Source organism: Natrix helvetica, assembly GCF_964273705.1.
Source record: "Natrix helvetica genome assembly, chromosome: 16".
NCBI lineage: Eukaryota > Metazoa > Chordata > Lepidosauria > Squamata > Natricidae > Natrix > Natrix helvetica.
In genome coordinates, this window is record NC_138563.1 from 375,548 (window position 1) to 398,480 (window position 22,933).

At 62.5% G+C, this 22,933-nt stretch overlaps 3 protein-coding genes across 4 annotated transcripts; 1 reads left to right on the forward strand and 2 right to left on the reverse strand.

The window, feature by feature from the left end:
* Positions 1–1,279: 1,279 nt before the first annotated feature.
* On the reverse strand, positions 1,280–9,348 carry NES (nestin). The gene is made up of 4 exons (XM_081967972.1): positions 8,464–9,348; positions 7,167–7,291; positions 6,507–6,580; positions 1,280–6,286 (listed from the first exon to the last, which is right to left on the reverse strand). The coding sequence occupies exons 1-4, from the start codon at positions 9,268–9,270 to the stop codon at positions 2,565–2,567; spliced, it is 4,728 nt and encodes a 1,575-aa protein (XP_081824098.1). The 5' UTR covers positions 9,271–9,348; the 3' UTR covers positions 1,280–2,564.
* A 4,583-nt stretch (positions 9,349–13,931) lies between these two features.
* On the reverse strand, positions 13,932–19,336 carry HDGF (heparin binding growth factor). 2 transcript variants are annotated; one of them, XM_081968622.1, is made up of 6 exons: positions 18,625–19,336; positions 15,582–15,658; positions 15,163–15,301; positions 14,720–14,917; positions 14,365–14,639; positions 13,932–14,204 (listed from the first exon to the last, which is right to left on the reverse strand). In XM_081968622.1, the coding sequence occupies exons 1-6, from the start codon at positions 18,709–18,711 to the stop codon at positions 14,198–14,200; spliced, it is 783 nt and encodes a 260-aa protein (XP_081824748.1). In that variant the 5' UTR covers positions 18,712–19,336; the 3' UTR covers positions 13,932–14,197. The 2 variants fall into 2 exon arrangements, with proteins under 2 accessions (XP_081824748.1, XP_081824749.1); XM_081968623.1 differs by having other exon boundaries at positions 14,365–14,636; positions 18,625–19,020.
* Positions 19,337–19,480: 144 nt separating this feature from the next.
* Positions 19,481–22,203, forward strand: PRCC (proline rich mitotic checkpoint control factor). The gene is made up of 6 exons (XM_081968629.1): positions 19,481–19,843; positions 19,918–20,346; positions 20,434–20,538; positions 20,684–20,827; positions 20,933–20,998; positions 21,086–22,203. Exons 1-6 carry the CDS (start codon positions 19,658–19,660, stop codon positions 21,170–21,172), a joined length of 1,017 nt encoding a protein of 338 aa, XP_081824755.1. The 5' UTR covers positions 19,481–19,657; the 3' UTR covers positions 21,173–22,203.
* Positions 22,204–22,933: the final 730 nt, after the last annotated feature.

The following is a 22,933-nucleotide window of genomic DNA, read 5'->3' on the forward strand; positions in this document are numbered from 1 at the left end:
CTGGCTTGGGACGGGGCTCCTGGGCTCATGCAGCTGAGCGCCAAGCCAGCTCCTGCCCTCCAAGCATCTCCAGCCTTTGGGATCTATCAGGAAGAGCCCAACTCCCCCCCCTCCTCCTCCTCCTCCTCTTCCTCGCCTGGCAGGAAACGCAAATCTCTGGCCAGGCCCCGAGAGAGGGGAGGTCTCTGCCCCCTTGGCCGAAAGCTGCCAAAGGCTTTGGCTGCCGGCTCCTTCACCCTGGCATCCTGTTATCAGCCCCAAGTCCTCTTGCACCTCCCACCAGCCGCCTGGCCAAGTCCCAGCTCTGCCTTTCCCCAGAGGTCGCCCGGCTGCCCTTTCCTGCCTCTGAGGAACTCAGGCAGGAATTGCCAGAAGCCCTCGGAGGCCTGGCACAGCCTCGTTTCGCCAGGGCTGCTGGTGGCAGCTTTGCCCCTGGAAAACCAGCCCACTGGGCTCTGCTGCCGGTTGGCTAAACATTTTCTATTTTGAAGAATATTGTTATTTCCGCAGCTTGTTTCTCTGTTGAGGTTTCTGAACCCTTTGAATCCAAACGGTTTGCCACGCTGGGCCAAATGGGAAGGAAGCCCACCCCCCCCAGCCCTCCAGGGTGCGCTTCAGTGTTAAAAACAGGCACGAGTGACGTGGGGTGGGGGCAGAAACAGGTGGTGGGCTGTCCATTCTTGCCCACCCACCCATAGGGGGAGGGGGAGGTAGCCATATTTAACTTTCTCCCAACTCCTCCAAATATTTCTGCTCTGCAGGGAGCGGCTGGTGGATCGGCTGCATGAGTGGCCAAAGGCATATTTTAAGGTCTTCCATCACTTCCACCACCTGGTCTTTGCTATCAAAGGGGCCCTTTTCTCTGCTTAGGCCCCACCAGGGGAGCCGAAAGGGCAGGTCATCGGTCCTGCCCCATCCACAGTTGCTCAGGGCACCTGTTTTCTGCCGCCAGGAAGAATCTGCAAGAATTGCCCCCTTGGCCTGGTGAAGGGAGAGGCCACCCCTCCCTCCCTCCATGGTTCTTCCCCCCTCCCCACTGGCCTTGGCCAGAATCCTAGCTGCACAGGGACGAAGCAGAGCTAATAAAGAAATAGAGGAGGAGGGGGAATTAGACAGAAATATGTCTTTTCTGTGCGTGCATTAAAAATGATTTCATCCCTGCCTCTTCATGCCCCGGCTTTTTTTCCCGTAGGGCCAATCGTGGCAGCCACCTTCCTTCCCCCCACAAACAAACCCAGGATGAATCCTGAAGACCTGAAGCCAAAGACAGAGAGAGACCTTGTACAGGGTAACAAATCATTTGCTTTATTCGTGTCTCAGAGGCACCGACTGGAGCTCGGGTTTTTTCCCCCCCTTTTTTATATCATCCTAGCTTTATTGCAGAAGGCACTGAAGTGCAGGAGGAGAAATGATCCTGGAACCGGTTTGTGGACCATCCCTCTCGGTGCCCCGTCTTTAGGTCTCCTCTGCGGGATTCTGCCCATGTTCTGAGGCTGGTCTGGGCTTGGGAGGGTGACCGAACCCTTGTCGTTAAAAAGAGAGGAGGGGGATCAAAGCCACACTTGCTCCCCCTTGGCTATGCTTCTGTGCGCTGGCAGGGGCTCTCGGTGCTTCTGAGTTCATGCCAAGGGACCAAAACGCCCGCTAATCTCTCCCAGGGTTCTTAGATGGGCCCCGTGCAGAAGCAGAGGGACGTTTGCCAACACAGGTATCCTGACTCCCTCCCGCCCCCAGAGATAAATGGTGGGTGGATAATGGGAATCCTGGGAAATCAAGGAGAAGAGACGGGGACGAGAAAGGGAGCAGCATCACATCAAATTCCAGAGTTTCTTGCAGGTATTCCTAAAGTAAGGCACGCTGGCATGTTACAGGAGCCGCTATCAGAAAGAAATCTCCCTCTGGATCCATGGGTCTCAGCCCCAGCAACTGTAGGACAGGGGGACTCCAACTCCCAGAATTCCCCAGCCAGCAGGCTCTAGTGGGGAGCTCTGGGTGTCCTGCAGCCAAACACAGACTCTGCCCTGGCTGAAGCACTTCTGACCCAGGCAAGAAGGACGGGGAGGAGGGGACGTTGCAAAAGTCTGCTGGGAAACGACTCCAGAGTGCCTCCTCCCTTAGAGAAACAAGGTGGGAGACTGGATCTGACCACGCAGCTTGTTTTCCTGCTGGGCAGAAGAACTAAAGCACAGAGGCAACATTTCATTTTCTTTTTTAAAAAAAAAACACAGTTTTGCCAAATTGCTGGTTACACTTAAGGCAAAGACAAAGACAACGGGATGGGAGGGCCTTTTTTTCTTTTTTTTTAAAAAATCTACCATGGAAAACGTTAAAGGGCTGAAAATGCTGCCTACCCAAGCATTTGATTGTCAATGGGGCTATCTCAAATTTGGAGGGAAGGAAGGAAGGAAGGAAGGAAGGAAGGAAGGAAGGAAGGAAGGAAGGAAGGAAGGAAGGAAGGTACAAAAAAAGAAAAAAAAAGGGGGGGTCTGAGAGAGAAGGGGTGCGTTTAGCAGGAATTACACTGTTTGTCACCGGCTGGAATTAATGGCCCAAAGGGGAACCTCTCAGTCGTCTTCCGAGTGCTGGAGATCCAGGTCCCCTTCCGGCCGGAATTCCAAGGGTTGGCGCCGAATCTCGTCCCCGAAGAGGAAGGGCATGGGTTCCAGGTTGGTATCCTTGCCTCCTTTCACATAGGTCTTCTGCCGCAGGTCATCCAGGATGTTCTCATCTAGGAGCTCCTGGCCTTCCTGGTCCAGCGAGACCTTCTCGAGAACCTCAGGACTGGTGCCTCCACTTCTAAACCCTTCTTCACTGGCTGGGACTGGGGGCGGACTCTGGCTTAGGGTCCCTGCCCTGGGGAAGCTGTCCTCTGGGCAGAGGTGTGGGGCGATAGTCACTTCCTTGATGAAATCCTCACCTTCAGGAGGGTCTGCCTTGCCCTGCCCAAGGCCGTTGAGAAGTTCCCTTGGGAACTCATCCAAGCTTGGCTCCTCCTGAAGCCCATTAGCCTGGCTCTCCCCCAACGGGTGGGCTTCCCTTGGGATGGGAGGAGAGCCTTCTGGAGCTTCTGTGGGAACCTGGGGTGGTCCCTCGTCCAGACGTGCAGGGGGAGCATAGGGAGACCTTTCTTCTGGGGAGCGTTGGGCCCCCTTGCCCAGCCCTCCCAGCTCCTCCTCAGACGCCTTCATCAACTCTTGGTTGAACTCCAGAGCTTGTTCTACAATTTCCAGAATGTTGGGGTCTCCCTTGCTCTCTAGAGCAAGACCCACCAGGTCCTCCGGGAACCTCTCAGTGGAGCCGGTTCCTGGGGGATCTTCCACGGCCACAAATTTCTGCTGGATCAGATCTTCTGCGTCCAAGGCATGGAAACATTCGTCCTCACAGGGTCCCAGCGCGTCAGATTCCACAGCCCCATCACCTTCCAGCACTATTTCTCCCAAATCAGTGACGCTCGTCAGGGGTGAAACCTTTGCAGGGGCCACACCCAAAGGCTCTTGGTCACTAGATTCCCAGGGCCCCTGATCTTCCTCTTCTTCCTGCTGGGTGTAGCTGGGGTCAAAGCCGTCCGCTGGGGACCCAAAGCCATCTCCTGGCTCTGAAGGAAGCTCTGCACCCACCTCTTCCTTGGGGGCCACTGGCCCTTTGGCCACCTCACCCTCCTGCCAGGGGTCCTCTTCTGGCTCCAGGCCAGGGGCCCCTTCCAGTTCCTCCTGCTCAGCTTCTCTGGGGACCTCGGCCTCCCTGGGGCCCTGATCCTCCCCGTCTGCTGTGAATGGCAGTGTTTGGATCACGGCTTCTGCCGAACCCTCCGTGGCCAGAGGCTCTTCTGAGCAGGGCCCTTCTTCCTGTGGACTGCAGCCACTTTCTCCCCTTGGGGGGCCTTCCTCCCCTCCGTCTCCCTTGACCAGCAGAAGGCTTGCAGGGTCTTTATCTAAAAGGAAAGAAAGCAGGGATGGAGTCTCAGGTATGGTCAGCCTATGGTCTGAAGCCGGATGGCCTGGCAACGTCTCCCCTATCTGGACATTCTCCTCCCCAGCCCCACCTCCCTCCCTCGGGCCATTTGGGAGGAAGTCTGAATGTCCAAGGGTCTCCTCAGTCCCCAAATCTTCCTCCCTGTGGGGAATGGAGTTTTCTTCAGGTGGTTCGGCCAACTCTTGGGCTTCTTCTGGCCAGGTGGTCCCTTCCCTGGAGGGCTCTTCAGTCTCGAGGGGCTGCTCTCCTGCCTGGTGATCATCCAGCCCCAGTCCTTTGTCTTCGGAGTCCTCTTCCTTCTTCTGCAGCAAGTTCTCGGCCACCACAGCGCCACGTACCTCTTCCATCTGCAGGACCTCCATGAGGTCTTCACTTTCTGGTTCTCCAGAGATTGTCCCCAAGTCTCTTCCCTCCCAGTTGCTCCCTTTGGCTTGCAAGGGGATCTCTGGGAGCCCTCCTCCCCCTCCCCCCTCCTGTTCCTCCAGGGGCTCCAGGCCTCCTCCTTCAGCCACCCTCCTTCTCTGGTCTTCCTGAAGGGTCTCCTGCAGCGGGAGGATTGCCACGTCCTCTCTGGGGAAGGTCACACCCAGTTCCAAGATCCTTTTCGGTGCCTCCAAATCGAAGTAGTCTTCGGCCTCCATTGTTCCTTCATCTCCTCTGTCTTCTGTGGGAAGAGGCCCGGCAACCCCTTCTCCCTTCTCCTCTTCCCCCTCTTCCCTGCTCTCGGCCCCCTTTAGCTCATCTGCCAAGAGGCCATCTTCCTCTATGGCAGAACCTGAGCTCCCGGGCAGGGCCTCTTCCGTGGCATCTAGACCCTTCCCCTCGTCCTCTGGCAGAGCTGAACCGGCTTCGTGAAGAAGCTCTTCTCGGCTCTCAAAGGTCTCCTGCTCCACCTCCGGGAAGAGCGTTTTCTGGTGGTCACCCGCGGACAATGCCATATGGGTGGTGGTTGACCAGTCCTCCTTGGCTGGGCTTCCTTCCACCTCCAGGTGCTCTGCCTGCAGACCACCCTGGTTGTCTTCCCTGGGGGGCTCCTGGGGCTCTTTCCTTTTCTCAGAGAGATCTTCTGGGCTGACCATCTCCACCTCTTCAGCCCCTCCATAGACCTCCTCCGTGTTCACTTCTGGGGCTCCTTCGAGGATATCCGTTGGGGGGCTGCCAAGCTCCCAGCCTTCCTGGCTGCCATTCACATGGGCAGCTGCCTCCATGGCAAACTCTGACTTCTCAGGTGCTTCTCCCACTGCGTTGCCCAGCGTCCCCCCCAATAATGCAGGCAGCTCCTCCTCCACATCCCTCTCCTTCCATTCTGGAGACCCCGTTTCTTCATCGGCCTCCTTCTCTCCAGGGAGCAAATCTGCTCCTCCTCCTCCTTCCATCCTTTCTGCCCTCGGTAGTTCTGCTCCCAGGGCCAAGGGGGCCTCTGCCTCCAGGGCCCCCCAGGCCTCTTCAGTTCCCTGCAGCTCAGCCCAGGCTTCCTGCCCACCGTTGACCTCTGCAAAGTCTTCACAGACCTGGAACTCCTCCAGGGGGTCGGTGGGTTGTCCCCCTCCTCGGTGGTCTTGCTGGGCCTTCTCCAGCCCCTCGGTGCTGCTTAGGGGAAGGCCGTTCTCCTCTTCCAGGGAGGAAGAGCTGTCGGAAGAAGCATCTGCTTGGCTCTCCACCGCCTGGAGCAAGCTGGGTTCCAGGTGGGTTTCTCTGGGCTTCACTTCCTGGATGGCAGTTTCTACGGCTTCGGTAACCATCTGGCTCAGAAAAAGCCCGTCTAGGACTTCTCTCTCTGCTGGCAGCTGATGGCTGAGCTGTGTCTCTTCTTCCTCCTCTACCTTTTCTCCAGAGGCCTTTTCTTCCTCCTCTCCCCTCCCTTCAGCCTCCCTCTTTGCTTCCTCTTTGCTCTCCTCTCCTCGGCCCGGGCTCCCCGAGGATCTTCCCGAAGCCTCCTTCACAGAGTTGAAAGCCAGCGGGGGTCGGGGGCAGAAGACGGACTGGGCCAGGCTCTCCGAGTGGGTGACCGTCACCCTCTGGCTGTGCTGGGAGGAGTCCAGACGGAAAGCAGATGGCTCCTTGGACGGAGGCAACAGCCCATTGGGGCTCTGGGTGGCCTGGGAGTGCCGGAGGGAGGCGTTGGCCTTTTGGAACTCCCTGGCTGCCGAGCTCGGGGTCTTGGCCCCCCAGGAGGGCGACTCGACTTTGCTCTGGAACCCCCAAAGCTTAGGGGGAGCGACAGGGCTGGGCCGGACATCCCGGCTCCCCAAAGAGCGGCCCCGATCCACCGACGGCCCCTGCAGCCTGCTGAGAGTCGATTCGGTTGTCACATCTGCAAGCAAGAGAAAGAGGGAGATTGAGCCAAGGCTGCTGGGTTCAAGCAGAGAATCCTCCAAGCGGATCTGCCCCACTTTGCCCTATCCTTTAAGCTGCTTTCTGGCTGAGCAAAGCTCTGACTTCCCCGGCTGAAGGGCAGCTCTGTGGCGGGAGAAGGTGGCCCAGACTTTTGTGGCTCTGCAGGCTTCTCCTCCATGCCCCCTCCCCAGGCCTACCTCTGAGCCCCCTGGCCAGCTGGAGATCCGTTGCCGGCAGCTGCAGCCTGGTGCTCTCGGCTTCCAGGAGGGTCCTGCAAGACAGAAAGGGATTCTTGAGAGGGAAAAGGGGGGGAGTAGGAGGCACTGGGGGTTATTTCTGGTGGGTTATTCCTGGCCTCCTGCAGCTGTCTCCTCAGGCAGGCTTTCCTCCCCCTTCCCAGCGCTGGGAGGCTCCCCCCCTCCCCTCCCCCCCCCCGCGAATCAGGAGGGGGAGGGGGCTCGCAGGAGCAGGGCGGGGGTGACATCATGCGGTCTGCTGCCCTCCCTCCCTCCCTCCCTCCCCCGCTTACCGGCAGCGGGGCCATTCTCATGCTAATGCCCAAGACCCCCACTCTCTCCTCCTTTTGTGTGGGAACCGTCTGGGGAAGGCGAAGGGTGGGGGGCAGAGGGAGGTTCCCGTGAGATTCTGCTTCAGGGCGGGGGGAGAAGCGAGGCCGTCTGCAAGGAAGGAGGCGCCTTTGGCCAGGCAGAGACCGTCGCGCAGGAGAAAGAAGCGGCTCGGGGGCCCTTCAGTTGGGGGCGGGGGCTTTGCATAAAGGCGGTAGCTGCCCCCGGCCTTATTCTGGGGCCCCCCGCCCTCTCTGCGGCCGGGGGAGCTGCGGAGGGGGCGCCCCTCACCTGTAGGTGGCCACTTCCAGGCTGAGCGACATTTTCAGGTGCATCAGCTGCTGCCGATCCTCCAGGACCTGGGAGATCTGGCCGCGCAGCGACTGCTTCTCCTCCTCCAGCGCCTCCAGGGCCATCTGTCCGGCAGAGAAGGAGACACCGGCGCGGTCAGCACCCGTGGCCGTCCCGGGGGAAGGAAGGAAGGAAGGAAGCGGGGATGCTGCAGGAGGCCCCCAGGACGGTCCAGCTGGGCTCTGGGGCAGGACCCCTCCCCGCTCCTTCCCCACCGGCGTGTCTGGCATGCGAGTGGGTGTGGCAGCCCAGCGGTCCGTTTTATGGCCAAAAAAATCTTTTGTTCTGCTCCAGCCTGGAATCCCGGCAGGGTCGCTTCCAAAGCCCCGCCTCACTTTGCCCCTTCACGCAGGTTTGGCCCGGCAAAGGGACTGAAGGGCGCAGGGCAGGGAGGTCGCTTTCGCCTCGCACCCCATCCTCCTCCCCATTTCAAGACCACCGCTAACCAGCCCCCAGCCCCGGCCAGGGCGTGGCTCTCCCCTGCTGAGCTTGGATGCAAAGAATGGGGGGGGGGGAAACGTTTGACTTTCCCAGCTGTGTCCCCCCCCCCCTTCAGTGTTGGATGGATAAGAAAAGTTGGACAGAAACTTTCTTTTCTTTGAAAACATTTCTGATTTTTTGGAAGTGCCCCTTCCCAGCCTCCCCACCCCCACCCCCACCCCCTGGAGTCAAGGCCTGTTTGGGGGGAGGGTTGGGATTTGCATCTGCCAAGGAAATCTGCAATTCTTTCCAGAAAAGGCCCCCAAATGAGTCCCCCACAAAATGAGTGGGCCCTTCACATCCAAGCATCCTGCGGCTCCGGAGGCAGCCCAATCCCCCCCAAAGAGTCTATGAATGGAGGGGGCAACCTCTGGGGCAACACCCTTCACAAGGGACCCCTCTTCCCCAGCCAATGTGTGATTCCCACCACCCTCAAGCTGCCCGGCCCTGGCTTCTGGGTCTCAACCGATGCCAAGGGCTGAATCACAACCTTGGTTGAGAGGAAATGCCAGGCGATGCTGCCCCGTTGCCAGCAGCATTCCGCTTCCTGCCTCCAAGGCCCTTTTCCAAGCTACCAGCAGCCCTCCAGGTGCCACCAGCCCACTCTCGGGGCAGCTGCCCACCTGTGACCCCAGCAAGTGGCTGTTAGGGGCAGTGCTGCTCCCAAAGCCACCCCAGGAAGGCAGGCAGGCAGGCAGGCAGGCGGGCATCCCCAAACCCTTCTGGACTCAACGGGGGCTAGAGACCCCAGACCCACCTGCAGCTTCTCGGCGTCCCCCTGCTGCTGAGCCCACTGCTGGGACAGGCTCTCCTCCAAAGTTGTCTTCCGGACCTTCAGGCCGGCCAACTCCTTCTCCAGCTGTTGCAGCTGCAGCTGGTTCTGCCGGTTGCGCTCAGTGGCCTTCCAGAGGTTCTCCTTGGCTTCGCAGAGGGAAGCTTCCAGCTGCGAGACCTCCATCTTGTAGGTCTCCACTGCTCCTTTCCAGATGTTGGTGAGCCTCTTGGCATAGTCTTCCACTTCCACCGGCTGGAAGCAGACGGGTGCCACACGGAAGCCGTCCAAGCGGTGGGAGAAGCTGGTCATCTCCTGGTCCAGCCTCAGCAGCTCCTCTTGGTGGGCCTCCACCAGCTCTTCCATCTCCTTCTCCAGCTGGATGGCCTTCTCCTTCAGCCAAATGTGGGCCCGCTTCTCCTCCTCCATCTCCTTCTTGCTGAGAGACAGGAGCATCTTGGTCTCCTCCTGGGCCGCCCTCTCCCTCTGGCACCTGCTCGTCACCTGCTGGACCTCCTCGTAGAGGGAGTCCCTGGCCAGCTCCACCACACACTTCTCCTGATAGGCCTGGTCCAGGGTGGCCCGGAGTGTGGCGACCTCTGCTTCGTACTTGGCCCTCCAGGGCGTCTCCACCAAGCCCCCCTTCAGGCCGTGGATCTCTGCTTTCAGCAGCTCGTTCTCCTCCTCCAGGAACTTCACCCTGGCCAAGTAGGCCTCCAGGCGCTTGTTGAGGTCCCACATCTGGAGGGACTCCTCTCCCAAGGACCGCGAGGAGCTGAGGAAGCTCTCCATCTTCCAGGCGCCTTTCGGAGGCAGAGTCCAGCCGAGAGAGAGAGAGAGAGAGAGCAAGGCCGGCCGAGCGGAGGCGGCTGACTGGTGAACAAGGGCTGGGCAGCTCCGCACTGCTATTCATATGGAGGGGAGGCTCCTGGCCAAGGAGGCTGGGCTTAACACCTCCCCCCCCCCCCATCGCCCGAGAAGAGCAGCATTCCTCGGGAAGCCGGGTGGGAGGAAAGGAGCCTTGGAAATGCATCCTCCTCCACGCAGCTGCTCCCCCCTGGCGGTGGCGCCCCCCCCCAAGAACGTCAAGAGGCTCCTCAACATCTCCCTGGTAGGGAGGCTCTCCAAGTTGCCTCATCTTCTTGCTTCTTCCCACTCCGCCCCATGCCACTCCCCAATTTCTTTCTGAATCCACACCACCATGAGCCTCGGAAACAACCAATGCCCATGGGGGGGGGCACTCTAAAATACGTGGGCAGAAAATGCCAAAAAAAGAGCCAGAGACTCTGAGTAGCACTCAGGCAGTGGGGGGCTCCCTTCTTCACCAAATGCACCATGGCTTCGTCTTCGTTCTGTGCACCCCACATACATGAATGCTTCTTGTAAAAACGGCAGGTTTTTAGGACAGAGAGAGAGAGACCAAAGGGGTCTTTGGGTGGAGGGGGGTAGTTGATGAGGAGTTGGGGGTTTCCATGTGGGAGGGGGCTGGGCAGGATCCCATAGAAGAGACAGGGAGCATCCCTTGCAAGAGGGCAAGGGCGCCATCTGGTGGACAGAAGGGCCAAGGTGGAGCCAGGGAGGCCACCCATGGAAACTGGGGGGGGGGGGCACCTGTCGCTCCAGAATCTCCCCTTTTCCTTTGGATCAGTTCTGTGCAAATCCAGCACCTGGGACGTTTCTAGCGATGGGGCTGGAGAGCAGGAATCTTTGTAAACGATGGGGAGAGGAAGGCTTGACGGGGCAGAGACCCTCCGTGGAGCCTCTCCAGGGCACTTTCCAACTTGCCCCTTTCTCGCTGCTTCTAGCAGCCTTCTCTTTCTCCATTTCCATGGGGCCCTTATTTGCTGCCAGGACTCCCTTCAGTCCCCAGCCAAGGCCAGTCGAGTGGGCACCAGAGTTGCCTCTGGCCTGGAACAGGGGCAGCGGGCAAGGATTGCTGGCTTTGGGCTGGGGAAGGTCCCTGGACTTTCTTGTTTGTCCTTGAAGACATTTTGCTTCTCATCTAAGAAGCTTCTTCAGCTCTGAGTGGATGGTGGAGCTGAAAAAGCACTTCGGAGTTAACCCCCTGTGATTCCCCTCAGTGAATTTTTATGTGGGTGGGTGGGTGTTGGGGGGGGGCTATAAAGATTTTAATTTGTACACAAGCAGGAGAATTGAAGGCAATTTTAGCTTTCAGGAACTGACAACGTCTCTGGGGATAGAGAGAAGTTCCAGACCAGCCACTAACGTTGTCATTACTCGCAGGAAGCCCACCCCACCTCTTTCTGGGGGTCGCCAAGCCAAAGCCCCTCCCTCTTCTTTCGGGGTGCGTTTAAGAGAAGACCCCCACTCGCGCGGTGGCTCCGACAGCTGAAGACTTTGGAAAGCTTTATTAAGGGCAGGCAGGGACTTCTGCCTCCAGCAGCCGGCCGAAGGTCTGTGGATCCAGCAGGGGCGCGTTCTGGCCTTCCCTCCTGGCAGCGGGCAGTACGGGGGGCAACCAGGGAGGGCCGTCCTCCTCGTCCTCGTCGTCCTCCTGGTCTTCCACGGAGAGCTCGCGCGGGGACATCTGGATGCCCAGCTCCGCCTCCACCCTCCACAGCCGGCTCCGCACTCGGCGCAATTGGCCGCGCAGCGTCTTGATGGAGCGGACGCACTCCTGGCAGCTCCGGTAGTCCCTCTGCCCTGCAAGCAGAAGAGCAGCCCGGGGGCTCCGCCAGCAGCCCACCCACATCCCCTGCCACGCCACGCCCCGTCGGTCCCGGGCGCAAAAGAGAGGCGGCGCGCGGGGGCTTCCCACCCAGCCCGCTGCGCTTTCTGGAGTCGGAGCCATCCCGGGACCGGCCCGGAGGAGGCGCCCCCAACGGCGGACTCACGGTCGTGGAGATGGCGCGCCTGGCAGTCCAGGAAGGTCTCCAGCGCCTCGTGCAGGTCGGGCAGGTGCGGCGGCAGCGGCGGGGGGGCGGGCGGCGGCGGGGGCGCGGGGAGCAGCAGCAGGGAGCAGCCGGAGAGGGAGGCGGCGTCGGCGGAGAGCCCCGGGCGCGCGGAGGCCAAGGCCAACAGCTCGGAGGGCGGCGGCGAGGGGCGCGCGAGGAAAGCGCCTGCCGGGGCAGAGAGGAGCGTCGGCCGAAGGGTGGGCAGGGAGCGGGGTCGGGGGGCGAGGGGGCGGCCGACAGCCGCGCGCACCTTCCGTTTCCCGGCGCTGCAGGCGGACCTCGGCGCGGATGAGTCTCCGGCGGCTGCGGCAGATCTGCAGGCTGAGGGCGCGGAGGGCGCGCGGGAACTCCCGGCAGCTGCGTCTGATCCTGAGCTCTGGAGCGGAGGAGAGCGGAGGGCAGGAGGCGGCGGCCGAGGGGGGTCAGCGGCCCCAAGAACCCAGATACTTACGGCCCCAGGAGCCCCGATACTTACGCCCCCGGAGGTACTGGCCCTGCAGAGCCTTCAGCGTCTCCAGCCGCTCTTGCAGCGCCTCCAGACTGAGCGCGGGGCCCAGCTCCCTCCCCGCTGGCTGGGGGGCCGAAGGCGGCGAGGCGGCGAAGTCGAGGGAGCCGGAGCCGGAGGCCGGGGGAGGCGAAGGCGGTGGGGAAGGCGTTCTTGCTGCGAGGGGCGGGAGAAGCGGCTCGGTGAGGGCTTCCCCTTAGCCTCCGCAGGGAAGGATCAGTCCCCTCCCGGGGTTGCCCAGGGGGAGGGTGGGAGGAAACGGAGCCAACGCTCACCATCTTCTGTCTCTTCTCTCTTCCTGGGGAGGCTGCTGAGAGGACCAAGAAGGGTCAGCAGGAGGAGGCCAGAGTCCCCAGGGCCAAATGCCCCCTCCTCCAGCATCTTCTGGCTGGCCCTTGGCCCACCTTGAGGGCATTGGGAGACCCCCAGAAGAGGCCACGGAGTAGGACTCTGGAGGGTTGGGAAATCCCTTGTAGGAGTGGCTGGATTCCCACCCACCCTTCCCCAGAGACCCTCTGCCCATCTCTGATCTTCCAACCCAACCAGCTCCAAAGAGATGAAGGTGCCAGCTGCCTCCCTTGGGCCTGATCTGCCGGAGGGAGGTTGGGGCTCCCAGAGGCTACTCACTGGCGGTTGCTGTCACGGCTGGGCCTGCAGGAAAGGGAGGGGGTGAGGGGTGGTAGCTGCGTCCAGTGCATCCCCCTCCGGTTGGAAGGGGAAGGACAGGGAAAGAGGGCAGCCCAGACCCACAGAACGGCGTTTGGGAGCAGCCTTGGGGGGGGGGGGGACAGGGGTCAGCTTCCACCCCCGCCTGTTGGTGTGTGCTTGGGAAGGAGGTAAGGGAGAGGGGGCCCTTCCCCAAACCCAGCCTCCTCCAGCCAAGGGGTCCATCTGGGGTTGGGGGTCTCTGCCTGCTGTCCCATCAGTACCTGCTCCCTAAACAGGACAGCCAGCTTCCCATCCCGCGGCCGAGGGGGCCGGACTGAGTTGTGCTGCTGCTGCTGCTGCAGATTCCTGTCATCTCCGGGAGGGGGGGGGCGGATTCCGAGGCTTTGTGAGGTCAGAGCTGTCACCTCCTAGCCCCCCACCCTCCAGGACCCCCCTTCAAGAACTCTGCTGATGGGACAGGCAGGCAGAGATCATAGAAGAGACAGATGGACCCCCACTTCCAACCTTCCAAAATCCCTGGCAAAGTCCTCTGTTAGCACCAACAGCAGCTCTTAAGACTTCTATGTCGCCCTCTCTAAGTGGTTTACAGGCCCCAACAACCTGGCTCCCCATTTGACCCACCTCGGAAGGACGGACGGAGGCTGAGTCAGCCTTGAGCCGGTGAGATTTGAACTGCTGAAGTGCAGCTAGCAGTCAGCAGAGGTAGCCTGCAGTGCTGGGCCACCTTGGCTCTCTTAGCTGGGAGAAAACACCCTCTGTGGGGTAGCAGTGGGTTTGGGGAAGGACCAAACACCCACATTCCATTCAAATACAAGCCAGGGACCCGGTTTTGGGGGGATGTGGTGGGCAGGGGCTGGCCTGGATGGTCCCTTGACCTCTTCCAATTCCAGGATTTCTGTGGATTGCCCCCCCTTGCTCTCAAACGTTTGCAGGAGCCCCTCACTAAACTGTGCCCAAACCCCTCCCGGAAAACCTTTGTGTAGATCAGTGTTTCTCAAACTTGGCGACTTTAAGTCCTGTGGACTTCAACTCCCAGATCTGGGAGTTGAAGTCCACAGGACTTAAAGGCGCCAAGTTTGAGAAATACTGGTGTAGATGGTGGGAACAAGGCAAGCGGGGGCCAGGCTGCCTTTTCCTCCGAGGAAGCCCCCACCCCACAGGTAAAGCTCTTACTCCCTCTCTTTTGGGAGTCCTTTTTCTCCATCAACCAGCTGCAATGGCCCAGGGGAGCCCTGGAGAGACCCAAATCCAGTGAAAAAAAAGGCCTTGCAACCCCTCCTCCTTCACAGGAGCCCCTTACCCCCCTTTTGGTGGAGGGGGCGGCTGTGGGGGGCCCCTGCTGCCCAAAGAGGAAACGACAAGGCTTTGTGGTTTTTTTTAAAAAGGCATCCAGCTGCGTTTATTCCAAAGTGACCGATCAGTATATTCCCTCTAGAAATTAGGAGTAGCTCAAAGCATCAGCGAAAGGGCCGGCCGGGGGAGAGGCAAGCGTTTCCTGTTCCTGGGGTGGAAGTGTCGGATCCGCTCCCTTCCCGCCTGCGCCGGACACGGAAAGGAGAGGACGACGCGATCTGGTTGACAGCACCAGGGAAACCCAGAGGCCGGACGGGGCCGAAGAGCAGAGGGCCAGCTACGGGCTGCAGCAGGAGGAGAAGAAGGAGGACAGGATGGAAACTTGAGTCCTGCATAGGTGACCAGCGATTCTGCCACCTCCCCCAGCAGGTGATATCCCAGATAGGCTCTGCTGAGCCATGGAGATTCCACCCAGCTCCCCTATCCTCCCCCATGCCTGCCTACCTCTTCTCATGGTCTCTGCTTTCCTCCTCCTCCTCTTCTTCTTCTTCTTCTTCCTCCTCCTCCTCCTCTTCCTCAGCCTTCTCCTTTTTCTCCTCTCCTCCGAGCACGTCGATGGGGGGGCTGCCCCCTCCGCCGTTCTTCCCCTCGGCCCCTGGCTTTAGCACAGCCGGCTTCTGACTCCGGGCTTCCTGGGCCGCGTCCTCCCGGCCGGGCTTCTCCCCAACCGCCTCCGCCTGGTCCTCCCCATCTTTCATGCGCTTGGCAGAGGGGTCCTGCTAGGGGGCAGGCCACTCTCAGTGGGGACCCAGAGGGAGTCCCGGGGCAACCCTCCCGCCCAGGCCAGCAGCCGCCTTACCTGCGGGGCCTCCGGGGCCCTCCTCTTGTGGGCTGCCTTCTGGTTCTTCTCCCTGACCTGCTCGTCAATCACCAGGTCCCCCTCTTCCTCTTCCTCTTCCTCCTCCTCGGGGCTGCTGCCTTCCGGGCTGCCCTTCCGGCCAGCCTCCAGTTTCCCCTTGGCCTTCCCTGCCTCCAGGGGGCGCTTCTTCTGAGCCGGCTGCCAAGGGAAGCTGCCGTCAGTGGGAGCTGCCTGGAGAAGGGCCAGCGGGCTCCAGGCTGCCTCAGTTTCCCCAGGGGACGTGTCTTCTTTCTTGACCAGCCTAGTTGGTGCTGAAGGGTCCCTGCCCCACCCCCGCCCAGGGGATGCTTCTGGGCAGCACAGAGCCATGGGGGGGCGGGGGGAGGGGCCACAGCTGAGCCAGCCCAGGGCCCGAGCAGAGCAGGAGCCCCTGTTCCACCCACCTGGTACCCCGAGGCCTTGATGGTGGGGTTGTTCTCGATCTCCCAGAGGCCTTCACTGAAGCCTTTCCGCTTGCTGGCCTTCCCAAACTTCGCCTTGCACTCCTCGTAAGGAAAGAGGTCCTTGGCACCCAGGAAGGCCCTGCGGGGGGGAGGGGGGGGTTGGGGGGTTGGGAAGGGGGGAATTGTCAGACTCGGCTGGCATCAGAGGGGCATCTGGAAAGCGGGGGGGGGGGGGGAGGGCCCTCCATTTCCTGGCGGTTGGGAGGCAGAGATGCCCCTCCAGCATCCGAGGGAGTCTGCCTTGCACGGCTGAGGAAGGGAGGGTGCCCTCCCCCCATCGGTGGGGGAGTGGTGGGGGAGGGTTCCCTATGGGCGCTTCCTGGGGTGCAGGGAGACCTGAAGCTCCTGGCGTTACTCACGTTTCATGAGTCCCAAAGAAAAAAACCTGGTATTTGTTGGAAGTGGATTTCACAGCTGATTCCGGCATCTCATCAATCTGTGGAGGGGGGGGAGAAAGGGGGGTATCGAATGTCCACTTGGCCCGGGGGCCCTGGACCAGCACTGGGGCATGGCCTGGCATCTCCCCAGCCCTCCCTAAGCCCCTGTCTAGACGCCCCGGGCAGAGCAAGCTCAGCTGGTTTCACAGCAGCCGCTGGAAGGAACGGAGGCGGGAGGGCCGTGGGGAGGAGCAGCCAGGGAGGACAGAGGGGGCTGGAGCCCCCCCTCCACAAGGCCCTGGCCAGTCTGCTCAAGAGCCACCAGCAGAAGGGGCCGGAGGAGCAGGGGGTGAAAGGGCCCCTCCCTGTCTGAAAGGCCCTTTGGTGGGGCGAGCTTGGAGGAGCGTGTGTGTGTGTGTGTGTGTGTGATGCCCCCAGAGCAACCACAAATGACACTGACCATTCTGCCAAATTCCACATTCATGGGTAAACGCCCCCCCTCCCACCCCCCCACCCCCCAAATTGCTCCATAAAGCACAACTCAGTGAATTAATACCCAACTTCTGGCTTTCCACACTCAGAAGGTGCCAATCAAGACCTCAAGGAGCCAAACTGTTTCCCCCCCCCCTCTCTCCCTCACACACACACACACACACACACACACGCACGCACGAGGCTCTACCCCCCCAAAAGGGGGGCCTTGTGTTTGGCAGCCCCGGCGTTCCATTTCCTGCCCGGTCCTTGAAGCCTCAACCAAGTTGGAGAGCAAGGGAGAGCCCCCAGGGACAAAGGCAGTCTACCTTTGCACGCTGGATGCCCACCAGCTTCAGCACCAACCCAAGCAGGCTCCGCCCCCCCCCCCCCCCGGAAAGCAAAGCCAGCCGCAGACTTTGGCCAAGCAGCCACCTGGGCCAGCACTGTAAATATGCAAAACGGATCAGGTGACCCCTCCCCTGGCTCTTCCTCTAAGGAGGCCCCCCTGCCCACCCAGGCCAGCCCACCCCCTCCGGGTTTCCTTGCCCAGCCAGTCAGGCCAGGTCCAGGCCCCCTCCAGCAGCAAAAAAGGGCTGGGGCTGCCAAGAGCGTTTGGGCATCTCCCCCCCCTGAGGACGACGGCTGCTCCCCTGTCTGAGTTTCTGGAGAATCGTGATCACCTCCAGCCTATTCTCCCCCCCACCCACCCCCCTCTCTCTCTCTGAAAGTTGTGTAACTTTTATTCATGGTTGCCCAAGATAAGGTGTCTTTGGGGCTGGCAGGGGCTCCTCCCATCCCAGGGCAGGGGAGATTCCGGGGCCTTCCTGCCCAACACCTCCACTCTGTGTCCTCCCCCCTCCTCTGTGGGTTCCTCCTTTTGCTGCTCTGGTGGCTGATGCACAGCAGGAACAAAGGCCCCCATTGTGGCCTCAGGAGAAGGGGCATGCCCCCCACCCCTCGGCTCACAATTCTCCAGGCACACCAGCAGAACAGCCCCCCACCCCCCAAGTAAAGGACATGCCAGGCAGGGAAGGAGGGCGAGATCCCCATGTGCCCAATGCCAGGGGGAACACAGTGGAGCAACAGCCCCCCCCCAACACCCACCCCCCCCCCCGCGTTTGCACAAGCAGCTCCAGCCTCCCTCCCGCTCTTGTGAGGGCCTGGCTCACCCAGGTGTGCAGCTGCTGGATGCAGAGAAGGCCACGCAAAAGACCCCCTGTCTTTGGGAGATGGACCCCCCCCCCTGACTTCCCAGGTCTTGGCTTTTGGGGGTTGCAAGCAATTAGGTGGAAGCAATGCCCTCCCCCCTCACCAGGAGATCCTGGGGGCTCTTTCATAAGCATTTTGGGAATTAAAAGGCCCAGCAGGTTGCAGGGATGGGGAAGCTCTGCCCAAGCCCCGCAGGTGGCTGGGAGGAAGGGCCCCTCTAAGCCCCACAGGAGCTGCAGGGCAGGTGGCCAGCAGGGCCCCTCTGGGAAAAAGCCCCCCTCCCTCCCTGGTGCTCCTTTGTGCTCTGGGGAAGGGCAGAGGCCCAGCCAGCCACCAGATCTCTCTCTGGGCTCCCCCCCCCCCGCTCCCTCCCCTCCCTGAAGGAAGCCCAGCTGGACTCCAGGTTCTTTCCCCAGGGAGCCCCCTCCCCCCCTCCCTCTCAGCAGGCGGAGGGAATTGGGCCAAGGAAAAGCTGCCAGTGATTCATCCCTGTTTAGCCAGAATTTCTCAACCCCTGGCAGCCAGGACTTCAACTCCCAGAATTCCTCCCTGCAACTCTTCCAGGGCAAAGGCCCGCTAGGAAAGCTCTCCCCCCCCCCAGGCATTCACTTTTGTTAGGTGGGATCCCAGTGCGCCCCCCCCCCCCCTTTGCAGGAAAGGCCGCCTGCCTGTCTTGGCACGGGGCTCCCCCCACCCCCGGGGGGGGGCACTGCTGGGGCGTCTTTGGATAACTGGACTGGGGGCGATTTTGTATCCAAGCGATCTCCGCTGTTTGCAGGTTTGCTCGGTGGCTGCTTCGCCTTGATCAACCACACCGTTCATCGGTTGATGGAAAAAGGATTGGGAAAGACCCACGTTTCTAGTCCTCAGGGTTACAAAACAGGCTGCGGGTCCAAAGCAAAAACCGCCGAGCCAGCGCGTCTCAACAGGAACCGCCACTTTGGGCGGCAAAGGGCAACAACGCAGCTACCGCGGCGTCGGGAGCGAGGGAAGCCGAGGAAAGGGCCCGGAGGCGGCCTTTTCCTCCCCTTCTCCCTCCGCCGCCCCAGAGACCCCGGACCTTCCCTTGCCCCGCTCTCCTTCCCGCGCAACCCCCGCCATGCAAGCCCCCCGCCCCCCAGGGCCATCCGGGGAGGGGAGGGGGCTGCAGCTGCACAGAGGGCCGACTTCTCCCCGCCCTCCCGGGGCTCCGACCTCGGCGCGGCTTCCCACCCGGCCACCTGCCCACTCTCTGGGCCGATCCGCCCGCCCGCTGCGGGGCAAGGGGGCTCGGCCGCGGCCAAGGAGCGGAGCCATCGCGGGCGGCCCTGCGGCCTGGGTGGCGGCGTCGGGCGGCGCTTACCCGGGCGGGCCAGTGCGGGTAGCCCTTCATCTTGGCGAAGACCAGGTCGCCGCTCTTGTAGTCGCGCGGGCGGCCGGAGCGGGACATGGCGCGGGCGGAGAGGCCGGAGCGGCGCCCCCGCCGAGGCCGCCCTGGCCGAGCGATCGCCGCGGCTCTCCTGCAACAGGCGCCCCCGGCCCGCCTCGCCTCGCCGCCTCCTGCAGGCACTGCGCTGGGAAGGGGCCGCCGCCGCTCTCGCCGCCCACCCTGCCTGCTTCGCTCTCTGCCGGCCTGGCTGCAGCGGGTGGAGGCGCCTGGCGAGGCCGGAGCAGCGCGAGATGCGAGGCGGGGACGGCGGCGAGAGGAGGGGCGGCGCTGGGGCAGTGGGAGGGCCCAAGCAGGGACCCCCGCCCAGTCCCTCCCTCCCGCCCAGTCCCCCACCCGGGGGAAGGGGGGCAGTTCTGCGGGGGTCCCGGGGGGGCTACTCCAAGGAGGGCAGCTGAGACCCCCCAGGGCGGGGGCTGCTTGGCTACTCTGCCCCCCCCGCCGGACACCCCCCCGCAGCAGCGCCTCTCCGGGCAGAAAGGAGGCGGGGTTCTCTTGGGGGGCGTCTGACGGGGAAGGCCATGCTCGGGGGGGCTTGCAACAGGCCGGGGGGGGCAAGAAACGACCCCTCGCTGGGGCGCCCTGGAGGGAGACCCCCCCACTCGGCGGCCGCCCCTCCAGCCGCGCAAAGGCCGACGGGAGCAGAGGCGCTCGCGGGAACCTCCCGCCCGTCCTCGGTTTCCCGGCGGCCCCCGCGCGGCCCCAACGCCGACGAACCAATCGCGGCTTCCCGCTCGGAGCCTTATGGGAGCGGTAGTCCATTTCCCCCCCTCGCTGGAGCGCGGAGGAAGGCGGTCGGCGGGGCCCTTTGCTGCTTCCAGGGCTGCCCGGGGCCGAGCGCGGGGAGGCCGCAGGGCGCTCGGTCGTCTTCCGGCGGGCCCCGTTGCCATGAGGGGAGCCGCGGCCTAGCGCCCCGACGAAGCCTGGGACTCACGTAGACGCCGCCGCCATGTCCTTAGTGGCCTACGCCAGCAGCGAGGAAGAGCGGGACGAGGAGGAGGAAGAGGAGGAGGAGGAGGGCGAAAAGGCGCCCGGGGCCCCGCGGGGGCTCCTCTCCGTCCTGCCGCCGGCGCGCCCAGGCCCGGCCCCCAAGCGGCAGCCGGTGCGGATCCCGGCGCCGCGGCTGCCGGAGGAGGTGAGCGGGGTCCAGGGCCCGAGCGCTCTGACCGCCCCGCCGCCCGCCTGACCGCCTCTCTGTCTCTCCCGCAGTCCGACTCGGAGGAGGAGGAGGAACCGGCGCCCAAGAAGCCCTCGCGGCTCGGGGGTCTCTCGGCGCTTCTCCCGCAGCCCCGCCGCGGCGCCCCGCAACCCCACCGCCCCGACCCCGCCGCGCCGCCCTCCCCGTCGGCCATCAAGGCGGCGGCCAAGAGCGCGGCCCGGCAGGTGGCCCGGCAGGTGGCCCAGGAGGGCGAGGCGGAGCCCCCGCAGCCCTTCTTCCCCAGGCCCCCGCTGGTCCCCGGCCCGCCCGCCGCCCCCGCGCCCCCAGTCGCCTTCCCCGACGACCTCCCGCCCGGCACCGAGCCCGACGGCCAGGACGGCGCTGACGCCCCGCTGGAGTTCAAGACGCCCCCCGGCGCCCGCCCCGCCCCGCCCGGCTGGCCCCCCGCGCCCACCCCGGACTACGTCGCCCCCTACGCGGTGAGGGTCCCGCGGGGCTTTTGGGGGCGTGGGGGGGGCTCTAGCGGGAAGATCCCTGGCACCGTTCTGACCGCTCTCTCCCCGCAGGGCTACTACGGCGGGGGCTACTACCCGGAGAACGAGCCGGGATTGGGGCCGCCCCCCGAGGGCAGCGCGGACGCCGCCCCCACCTCCTTCATGGACGACGAAGCGGTGAGCCTCGCCTCTCCCGCCCCGCGGGGCCGCTTCCCAGCCCTGGACTCCCGGAGTCTGGCTGGGGGAGGGGTCCGGGCTGCCTTGGGCGCCCGGCGGCAGAGACCCTTCCCCGACCCCCGTGTCCCTTTCCCGCCCCGCTCAGTTCAAGCGTCTGCAAGGGAAGCGCAACCGCGGGCGAGAAGAGATCAGCTTCGTGGAGATCCGGGGCGACGACCAGCTGAGTGGAGTCCAGCAGTGGCTCACCAAGTCCCTGACCGAGGAGCAGGGCATGAAGTCCTTCAGCAAGGTCTCCTGGGCTGCCCCCTCCCGGGCGGGGGGGGGGCTGAGAACCAAGAGCAGGGTGGGGTCTTCTTAGGCCAAGGCCCCTGACTTTCCCTTCATTTCCTTCCAGAAAAAGGGGGAGCAGCCCACGGGGCAGCAGCGAAGGAAGCACCAGATCACCTACCTGATCCACCAGGTGAGGCCTTTGTTTGGGTGGGTTCAGCCGCCCCCCAACCCCCTCCCGTGTCTGAAACAAACCCCCCCCCAATCTCTCTACCCGCAGGCGAAAGAGCGTGAGCTGGAGCTGAAGAACAGCTGGGCAGAGAACAAGCTCAGCCGCCGTCAGACCCAGGCCAAGTATGGGTTTTAATCCCTTCCCGGCCCCTCGGCCGCGCTGGGTCCCGAGCAGGATGGCCGCCCGCGGGATCCTCTTCCGCCAGGCAGCAAGGCTCGCTGGCCTTCCAGGGAAGCCGCCGCAGGAGGCCGTGCAGCCAGGCGCCTTGCCACAAGCCCCCCCACCCAAAAGAGGAAGGGTCCGTGTCTGCTTGAGTTGGGGGGCTCTCACCCTCTTGATTTCCCTCTAGCCGTTTTTTCTTCGAAGTCACCGCCAAGGCAGGAGGGAACCCTATCTGGACTGGGGACGGCTGCCTGCCCCACCCCACCCCTGAGAATGTCCCACCTGGAGGGCAGGGGCCTGGACGTCTAGCTTGGCCGTGGGGCTGTGTCCCCCCTCCTCCCCTTGGCCTGGGTGTTTGTGTTCCTCAGCCTGTCTGGGTCCTGTTGCTGCCCACACCAAGGTCTCATTTTGGTGAATTGGGAACACTCTGCCACTCCCCCCCCCCCTTCCTGGTTTTAGTTTATCCTCAGAGGCTCATTCCCCCCCCCCCCCCAGTTTCAATTTCAGAGATTGGGGGTTTCTGTCTGTCCCTTTCCTCGCCCTCCCCAGGTGTGCCCTCTTGACCAGTCTGTGGCTGTTCAGAAGACCCCCACCTCTTCAGAATATTTTTCCATAGCTTACGGAGTTTGTTTTTCTTAGACAGTCCTTAAAGGTTTCCCACTTAATAGGCCTCCTCAAATGCACAGAGCCAACTGGAGAGGGGTGGGGGCAGGACGATGGTGTCTTATGTGCCCCTCCCCGGCCCCCTCTCAGTGGCAGCCCCAAGCCGACTCTATTGCCCCCCTCTCTGCTTTTAGTGGTCTTTCTTTGTCCAAACCCTGTTCGGATTGTAGCCGTTTCCAGTTCAGCGGACGGATTTCCTTTTTTTGCTGCAGAGTTTCTGTATTTAGGGTTTTTTTTTTCTAAAAAAAGATCTTGGTTTATTTCCCTGGACACTTTAGTACTTAGGAAAGCTCCCTGTCCCTATTTTGAATATTTGAAAATAAAACTCATTCAGTAATTGATTTGTTTTCCCCCCTTTTTGAATTTGTGGGGGGGGGGTTGCAAGGGAATAAAAATTAAATTAAGAATGGGGCCCAGAGGCTGAGGTGACAAGAGAGGGGGTGGAGGGGTGCAGTCTAAGGACACTTTCTGAGAAAGGGGGAGGCTGTTCTGTTGTGGGGAGGGTGGCTCTTGTGTTTGCAGCTGTGCAGGGGGCTAAGGGAAAGGACAGGCCCCTTTGGCTCCAGCTGCCCATTGGGAGCTGCTTTCTCCTCCCTGGGGGGGGGGGGAGTCTGGAGCCCGGAGCAAAACCCTGGTGGGCCTCCCTCCTCTATGGGCTGAATGTGCCCCCCCAGGACTCTTGCTCTTGGAGGGGGGGGGACAGGTCTCATCCTACCCGGCCTGAGAATCACTTGTGGAAGAAAACAGGGCTTTAAGCCCATAAACGGCCCAATTCTCTCCTGCTTCCAGCCCTCCCATAGGCCTCTGGGTCTGAAGTCCTTCCCCAGTCCAGGAGAGAGAGGCTGAGCTGGGGATGTCGGGATCAGCATTCTCCACGGGCAGCTCTCCACCCCGCTCAGCGGTGGAAGAGGCTCAAGGGCCCCCGGGGAAGAGTGCCGGTGGCAAAGGCTTGGCGCTGGCTGGGCCGGTCTCGCGCCCCCTGCAGCGCCGCTGCCTGTCGCCCCGCGGAGAACTGGCTTCCCGAAGCCCCTGGGGCGCCCCCGCTGGGGCGCCGCGCCGCTCCTCCTCCAG

What these genes read in the sequence shown, in the direction of transcription:
- NES (XM_081967972.1), bottom strand. Translation starts at nt 9,270, where the DNA reads ATGGAGAGCTTCCTCAGCTCCTCGCGGTCCTTGGGAGAGGAGTCCCTC. An exon ending in CTGGAAGTGGCCACCTACAG is followed by an intron (nt 6,581 to 7,166) that starts GTGAGGGGCGCC and finishes TCTGTCTTGCAG; the next exon opens with GACCCTCCTGGAAGCCGAGA. An exon ending in GCTGGCCAGGGGGCTCAGAG is followed by an intron (nt 6,287 to 6,506) that starts GTAGGCCTGGGG and finishes TCTTGCTTGCAG; the next exon opens with ATGTGACAACCGAATCGACT.
- HDGF (XM_081968622.1), bottom strand. Translation starts at nt 18,711, where the DNA reads ATGTCCCGCTCCGGCCGCCCGCGCGACTACAAGAGCGGCGACCTGGTC. An exon ending in ACCCGCACTGGCCCGCCCGG is followed by an intron (nt 15,659 to 18,624) that starts GTAAGCGCCGCC and finishes CCCCCTCCACAG; the next exon opens with ATTGATGAGATGCCGGAATC. An exon ending in TCAAGGCCTCGGGGTACCAG is followed by an intron (nt 14,918 to 15,162) that starts GTGGGTGGAACA and finishes TTCCCTTGGCAG; the next exon opens with CCGGCTCAGAAGAAGCGCCC.
- PRCC (XM_081968629.1), top strand. Translation starts at nt 19,658, where the DNA reads ATGTCCTTAGTGGCCTACGCCAGCAGCGAGGAAGAGCGGGACGAGGAG. An exon ending in ACTACGTCGCCCCCTACGCG is followed by an intron (nt 20,347 to 20,433) that starts GTGAGGGTCCCG and finishes CTCTCCCCGCAG; the next exon opens with GGCTACTACGGCGGGGGCTA. An exon ending in GCATGAAGTCCTTCAGCAAG is followed by an intron (nt 20,828 to 20,932) that starts GTCTCCTGGGCT and finishes ATTTCCTTCCAG; the next exon opens with AAAAAGGGGGAGCAGCCCAC.